General features: G+C 34.5%; 1 protein-coding gene across 2 annotated transcripts in view; it reads left to right on the forward strand.

Moving 5' to 3' along the window:
- Nucleotides 1-2765: 2765 nt before the first annotated feature.
- LOC122051711 (heterogeneous nuclear ribonucleoprotein A0-like) overlaps nucleotides 2766-8490 on the forward strand; it is a 34679-nt gene continuing 28954 nt past the window's right edge. Inside the window, exons 1-3 of one of the 2 annotated variants that reach the window (XM_042612944.1) lie at nucleotides 2766-2948; nucleotides 3282-3524; nucleotides 3627-4857. In XM_042612944.1, the coding sequence (XP_042468878.1) occupies nucleotides 3303-3524; nucleotides 3627-4838 (1434 nt within the window). In that variant the 5' untranslated portion in view covers nucleotides 2766-2948; nucleotides 3282-3302 and the 3' untranslated portion in view covers nucleotides 4839-4857. The remainder of the gene's footprint in view (nucleotides 2949-3281; nucleotides 3525-3626; nucleotides 4858-8490) is intronic. The other variant, XM_042612945.1, reaches the window with a different exon arrangement.

The following is an 8490-nucleotide window of genomic DNA, read 5'->3' on the forward strand; positions in this document are numbered from 1 at the left end:
ACAAGTAAGAGCGCAAAGAGATAAAAAGGATAGCTGGTAACTTCATCCTCGAGACACCTGCCGCCGACAAACAGCATGGTCGGAGGCCGGAGCGGACAAAGTATCGTACGGTGGAAGTTTCCACCGTCATATCAGGGATATGCTCGGACGATTGCGGAATGACGTCAGACATACTTTTCTGACACAACCCTACTGAGGTATGTTTGGAGAAACGTGCCCGCGCCTCCCCGGGGTCCTATATAAGGACCCCCAGACTTCGACGGAGGTATGTGATTCTCATCACTGTAGCCACAGTAGCGTTACTTTGCTCCTCTTCTTCGCTGTCTGACTTAGCCTCGGAGGGTCGTCGCCGGGAAACCCCTCCCGGCTCGGCTTCTTTGCAGGATTCATCGGAGGCCTACACCATCATCAGAGGACAGCGGAGAACGCCACGTCCCCAGCGTCCATTGACTCTACGCTCGGACAGGATCAATATATATAATATTTTTTATTTATTTTTATTATTATTATTTAGTATTTTTTACACAACTTTAAATGATTAGTATATCATTAAATATTTAGTACGATAAATTACTAATAAATTAAACATAAATTAAAAAAAATTTATTAAGTGATATATATATCCGGATCGCGATCGGAGCTTCGATTGGACCAAAATCTATTGATGAATTTAGAGAGCTCCGATTGCACCCATTTCAGTTCCTTTAGATTTCTGATATTGCAAAAAGTTCAAATATGGTGTCCATTATTTATTTCACCTTTCTTAGATGTTAATATATAAAATCAAAGGATCGGTAAAAAAAATCCACGTTGGGTTTGATATGAAATCATATTAGGCCCAACGTGGCCCTGATATGAAATCATATCGAGCCCAATATGAGCCTGATATAAAATCATATCAGGCCTAACATGAGTCTGATATAAAATCATATCAGGTCTAACTTTCATCAACGCTGGAGCTCTGTTTTTAAGGTTTTTCCTAGCCAAAAACTATTAGCTTTTATAAAACCGCGTAAAACTCTTAAAATGAAATGCACATTATCTTGCAGGTAGGTGCATTGGGAATTACTATAAAAGAATCATAAAATAAGATCATTGAGTTGCAGTATTTGATAGCAACACTCAGGTACTTGTCATGTTACCTTAATAATGATATGAAGAATTTTATTAAACACAAAAGACACTATGAACCCTGAACTGAAAAACATAAATTTTCATTTCTAGAATTGAGCATTTAACATAGTCTAATTGCTGGTATACCTTACATCGTAGTCATTTGTAAGGTTTCTATTTGTAATCCTGATAGATTATAAATAAGTTAACAAAATATGAATATTTATGAATATTGATAAATTTCTAAGATGACTTGAATTAAGTAGAGTTGAAGGTTTTAGGGGTAAAGAAGATCAAAGAAATATCTTCTTAGAATAATTAATATGATTTAAATAGTCTGAGGATTACTAGTGGTAGAGAATATACAATTCAGTGATGAGATGAGATCCATTTAATCAGATCCAAATAACTCACAAACAGAGCTCTTGCTATAAGAGATGACTTAGTTAAAGATCAAGGTGCTTTGCACTAATGTACCATAACTTGGCTTTCCAAGTTGGGCCTGATATGATATCAAGCCCAACGTGATTTTTTTTTACTGATTATTTGATTTTATATATTAACATCTATGAAAGGTGAAATAAATAATGGACACCATATTTGAACTCCTTACAACATCAGAAATTCATAGGAACTGAAATGACTGCAATCGGAGCTCCCTAGGTCCATCAGTGGGTTTCGGTTAAAATCTACTGATGGACCTAAGGAGCTCCGATTGCAGTCATTTCAGTTCCTATGGATTTCTGATATTGTAAGGAGTTCAAATATGGTGTCCATTATTTATTTCACTTTTTCATAAATGTTAATATATCAAATCAAAGAATCGGCAAAAAAAACCTATGGTGGACCTGATATGGAATCATATCTGGCCCAACGTGGGCGTTTTTGACGATTCTTTCATTTTACATGTTAACATCTATGAAAAACCAAAATAAATAATGGATATCATATTTGAACTCCTTGTAATTTTAGGAATCCATAGAAACTGAAATAGATACAATCAAAGCTCTTTAGGTTCATCAGTGAGTTTTGACCGAAATCCACTGATCGACCTAAACAGCTCTGATTACACTTATTTTAGTTCCAGTGGATTTTTGAAATTGTAAAGAGTTCAAATATGATATTCATTGTTTATTTTTACCTTTTCAAATGTATTAAAATGTTATTAAAAAATTGATTAATGTTATTCATATATTCTGCATGCCGATACAAAAAAGAGAGAAGAGAGAGAGAGAAAAATAATGGAGAAAAAAAATAATAGAAAAGTCAAATTGTCATGAGGGTAAAATAGAAAATGCAGTTAAAAAAGTACGTTCTTTGATAAATATCAAAGTAACATACGTCTTTTGATAAATTTAGATCTCTATATGTACCCTTTGATAAATTGTCGAATAAGTTAGCATATGGACAAGTTCGTACTCCTCCACGACTAACATAATTTTTTTTCTAAAATTTTTTGTTTTATTTTTTTCTTTAATATTTAAGGATTAAATTATAGTATTAAATATAAAAAATTTTCAAATTGAAAAAAAATTTATAAGGTATATATACGAAATATGCATAAGGTCCTTCAAAACGTAATATTTAGGACCAGTAAAAAAACGTCTTTTTTTAATAACCAAAAGATATGAAGCGGTAATGGTTAGGAAATCTCATGTTTAAGTTAATAATAGACGAAGGCGCAGAGGGAAAAGAGAAAGAAGAGGAAGGAGAGAGAGAGGCGGAGGCTCCCCTGTGATGCCTTCGCGTTCACCCTCCTCCTCTTCTTCCAACATCGAGGCGGTCGACCGTTCTTCGGATCGCCTGCGCATCTGATGCTTTCCTGTTCCTGATCGGTAAGCCGCTTCCTCCCTCATTTTATCGTCAATTCACTCGATTGTTTGTTTCTGACATGAAGGGCTTTCTCGTGATCTTATTGGTATTGATTTCGCCTTTTTTGGTACTTTTTGCCTCGTACCGATGCTTTGTTGCCTTTTGTCGGGACTGTGGGACAATGGTTGCTTGTCGATTGATTGACGTGGTTAGGCCCCTTGACCAAGAAATTTTTTTTTTCCCGCGGATTAGTAGCTCGTCGTTGGATCCGATTTTCCGTGATGCCTTTCGGTTGTTCTCGGCTAGTTTCTGGATGGCCAGTATGGTGTCGACGATGATGCCGACGGTTCGTCTAGTGGATAATTTGCAGGAAAGGAATGGCGGTGGATCCGCGAAAACTCTTCATCGGCGGCATCTCGTGGGACACCAATGAGGATGACCTCAGGGAGCACTTCAGCAAGTTCGGAGAGGTGGCGGAGGTTGTCATCATGAAGGATCGGAACACGGGCCGCGCCCGAGGCTTCGGGTTTGTCGTGTTTACTCACCCTGCCGTTTCTGAAAGGGTTGTCATGGAAAAGCATGCCATTGACGGTCGAATAGTAAGTTAAATCCTTTCTTCTGATTTAATGCGTTCTAGATTGTTGTTATCGCCTCTCCAGCTTAGGCTTTGGCTAAAATGGCGGTTCTTAATTAATCTTTAGGTGGATGTGAAGAAAGCTGTTCCGAGGGAAGACCAACAAATTCTTAATAGAAGCAACAACAATAGTATCTGTGGATCTCTTAGCCCTGGCCGTACAAGGAAAATATTTGTCGGAGGCCTACCACCTACAATAACAGAGAATGACTTTAAGAACTATTTTGATCAGTTTGGGACAATCACAGATGCCGTGGTAATGTATGACCATAACACTCAGCGACCTAGGGGATTTGGTTTCATTACTTATGACTCTGAGGATGCTGTGAATAAGGTATTGCTCAATTCTTTCCATGATCTGAATGGTAAGAAGGTAGAGGTCAAGAGGGCTGTGCCTAAAGAACTTTCACCTGGCCCCAACACACGGTTGCAGACTGATGGATATAACTATGGTGTGAATGGGGGAAATAGTTTGCTTAGTGGGTGTACACAAGAAGGAAATAGTTTTCTTAGTGGGTATACACAGGGAAATAATCCAAGCTTATTCAGTGGATATGGTATGAAGATGGATGCCAAATTAAGAGCATTGTCTGCTTGGAGGAATGGGCTCTCTTCCCTAGTCTCTGGTTTCAGAGTAGGAATTGATTATGATCCAACTTTGAGCTCAAGTATTTTAGGAAATGCCAACCTCAATAGCATTCTCAAGTATCAACAGGAATTGAACTCTTACTGCAACAGGAATTTAAATAGGTATAATAGTCCAATTCCATATAGTAGTATTAACCAAAATACTGGTACACTTCTTAGTTTGCTGCCTCAAAATGTATTGGGAAACACTGAACTCAATTATACTGTAAATTCTGCAACTGCAAGTGCCTCCATAGCATCTGGGAGAGAGAACCTTGGTAGCTTTAGCAAAAGCAGATTGAATTGGGCAAGCTCTCTTCCAATTTCATCTCAAATTGAGGGAAGTTTCTCAGGCTTTTGGGGTGGCAATGTAAGTTGTGTTGGTACTGATAATACTGTTTTAGGAGGAAGCAATTTTGAAAGAAGTGTCTCTCCTCCTGTGGCCAACACTAATCGTACCACTTCATGTTTTAAATATGAAGCAAGCTATGAAAATTTATATCGTGATAATTCAGTTTTTGGAGATCCCACTTGGCAATCATCATTTTTAGACCTTGACGTCACTAGTTCATTGAGCTACAAGCTTGGAAATCCAGACTTAGATATCACAGGCAAAGAAATTGAAGATTTTGCATGTGGTTATTATGCTTAGAATAAGCAAACATATGCAGGTATCTCAACTTTCTAAACTTATCAGTAAATGTATTTTCTTTGCTTGTTATGTAAGAGGAACATACCACTCTGAAATAATATGGATAGATTCATTGATTCTTTGTAATTCTTAATGCCTATTTAAATATATATCGGTATATATGCATTTCTTAAACAAACATTGTCTACTTCTTTGAAAAATACATATTTAATCGTTCAATATATAATTTGTTATTTTGATGGCTTTTAATTCTTCTTGCCATTGTTGTATAGACCCAAGTTTCAGAATGCCTAAAGTAGGCATATAGAAAATAGGCCCTTCAAAAAGGAGAGAGTGGAAATATTCAGGAATAGGGGAAACACTCAACAAGACACATTAGGAAAAAGAAATATTGTTTTTAAATTTCATTTTCCATTTAAGTACATTGAGATGTTGAAAAGTAATTCTTGTTGAAGATTTTAAACATGGTTTACATCATAGTTAGACAAGTTGAATAACTCAGTTGAAGATGCGAGGGGTCCGGGAGCGAAAATGTTAGCATTGTTTGACACAATTAAAATTGAGAGTGATCTAAATCATGACTATTACTAAAGATGTTTTATATAGACCGCAATGGCAACAAGATTCATAAGGATTCATGTAGGATGCATCAAATAATCAGGATCCACAAAGTTGTTGGCATTGTTCACTTGAAAAATTAGTCAAGGTTGATGTAAATAGACGAATATTGAATAGTTATTTTACAATCCTATATGAAGCTGCATCTTATCTCTTTAAGGTGTAGGTGTTCCCTATTCTCTTGGAATGATATGGACGTTGATGATTTAGTTGTAAATGTTGCTGTATGTCGCCCAAATTGTGTCACCTAAGGTAGATGTAACCCTAGTTGAAACAATAAGAGCATGCTAGCGCCCCCACGGGTGTAGTACAGTGGTACAATACTTAGGGGAACAAATAAGAGAACCCGAGTTCAAATCCCAATAGGGATGAATATTCTAGAGCTCTGCCACTAAGTGTACATAAGTTGTACTCTGGATTTTCTTGGTAGGTGAACAGGGAGAAGGTTGTCTACCTCCAAGATTAGTCGGACAATGCTTGAACACTTGGATTATAAAAAAAAAAGCTAGCATGGTACTAATTGATTGACCTGGATTACTAGTCAACCTACTTTTATGTTGTGATATTCTAATAATGAGATTGAATGAGATGGCTTTGATCATTTTCCTTAATTTTTATAATATAATATAATTTTGGTTTTGTAGGAGATCATTGGCCTTTTTGAGCAATGAAATATTTAGATTTCAGAAGATTGTTCTAATATGGCTGACCAGGGCCGGCCCTGACTTTTCGGGGCCCTTGGGCGAAAAGAGAAAATGGACCTCTATAGGAAAAAAATATATACTAACGTACAATTTGAATATAGTTTAATAGAAAAACTTAAAAATTAATATATTTCATTTAAAATATGATAAACTCCATACAAAATATATTTCTCAAGATTCTTCAAAAAGTACAACACATACAAAATATATTTCCTATGTTTCTCCAAAAAATGTAATACCTATGAATACAAAAAAAATAAGTATGAAATAATCATTGAAAAATCTATATCTTCTAGCATTTTGAGAAGTAAAATCGTTAATAATATTTTCAAAATCAAAATTTTCTAACACCTCATTTTCGATACATAAAATTATCAAGCCATTTATATGTGAATCATTATCATCATCTTCTCTCAATTCTTCTTGCTCATTCGTTGTATGATTATAATCATCATTTTCTCTCAATTCTTCTCGTTCATTGATTGTATTATCATTTAGTTCTTCTTGATTACTCAATTGTTATTCATTTGTTGTACAATTATTTAGTTCTTCTTAACTTTTTTTTTGTAATTCATCAATTGAATCTTCAATTGAAGAGTTAGCTTTAAAAAGCTTACAAAGAATACCTTTATGAGTTTTAATAATCTGTTCCACTCTTTATCTTTTGTTTCTTTTTTGACTCCAAGGTTGATATTTCTTTGAAAACATGATTGTACTACCAATTTCAAGTGTAAAAATAAAGCACACAAAACCAGCAATAAAACTGATAATGAAACAAACACAAGTAGTGAAAATAATAGTTGAAGAACAATAAAGCTTGGTTTATGCTTGAAGCAATCGATATAATCTATTCTATGATGATTAAAATTGAGATGATTTATTTTAAGTCTTTCAAATATATAAGAAAAATCATAAAATATTGGCTCCAATACAATATTAAAAATCAATATTGAATATTGACAATAAGAAAAAAAAATATATAAGTAGGTAACTAACGTTGTAAGTTTATATATTGATCAATGATGATATTAATGAAACTAAAATTTCAATTGGAGAATAAACTTTTCTAATTTAATTAGAAGAGATTCAAAGGAGAAGAAAGGAGAAAATTAGGGTTCATGATTCATACTTTACTCTTTGGAGTCTTATGACTTCTATAAACAAATTAATGAAGAAAGAGTTGTACAAACAATAAAATCTTGGAAAGAGAAAAAATGATCATTTACCTTCCTTCTTTTTTTCCTGGACCTTTATTAAAATAATCCAATAATTTTTTGGGGGGTTTTTATTAAAACAATCTAATTATATATAATATATATTATATATGTATGTCAAATTCAGCGCCCCCTAAAAATCGAGGGTCCTTGGCCGTCGCCCCCGGTGATATGCCTCAGGGCCGGCCCTGTGGCTGACTCAAATAACCAAACATTTCCAAGGAGCTATGAGTTGCACTTTGTCCTCAGATAAGCTAATTCATGTCGTTATCTCACATGAAAGTGATCTGGACGGCAGTTTGAATTTTTTTCCCCTTAAAAATATCTGTTTTCCTTTTGACATGAAACTGCAATAAATAGAAGACCCAGGCTATATACATATGCATGTACATACGTACATATATTGATGTTAAGTTGCATGTGAAGTGATCTTCCAATGCAACATGAGATGCACTGTTGGTTTTGTTTACAAAACAATGGAAAGGGATCTTTTAGTGACTAAAACAACCTGATCAGTTAAGACGAGCAAGATTGAACAAGTATACTAGAAAGAGTAAAAGTAGTAGAATGTATTTAAGCTAGGTACATATAAAATAAAATCATAATTTGATGAAAAATTATCAGAGTAAATTTGATCAAGAAGGTAGTATTTCATTGCTGCTGGAAATCCAATAAGAAAATTTTTATGCTTGTCTTATATAATTACCAAGAAAACTCAGCTAATAGTGAAGGGAGCATTTTTGTACCTTCTATTTATATCCCATCCCTACAAGTTTTAGAAGGTAAAAAATATAGGACCAAACAAATTTTAAAGTAATGAACAAAATACAGTTTTCTCTCTAATTTTGTTCTCTATGTAGTTCCACATGCTGTTCTTCCACCAAGTTTTCATCTATTATGGAAATTTCTCCGGTGGTCTTCTGTAGGCTGTAGCTTAGGAGAGCTCTAGCATTGCTTCAGTCCAAATTCTTAGTGTTAAAAAAAAACTTGTATATTTTGTGTTAGCTCCAAAAATGAACACTGAAGGTCATTTACCCTTGAACTTGTCTAGTTTTATATGGTTATTAGTAATGTAATTAAATTATGTTTTTCTCTATATTTCCAGGAGTTTCATAC

Source organism: Zingiber officinale, chromosome 3A (assembly GCF_018446385.1).
Source record: "Zingiber officinale cultivar Zhangliang chromosome 3A, Zo_v1.1, whole genome shotgun sequence".
NCBI classification, from domain to species: Eukaryota; Viridiplantae; Streptophyta; class Magnoliopsida; order Zingiberales; family Zingiberaceae; genus Zingiber; species Zingiber officinale.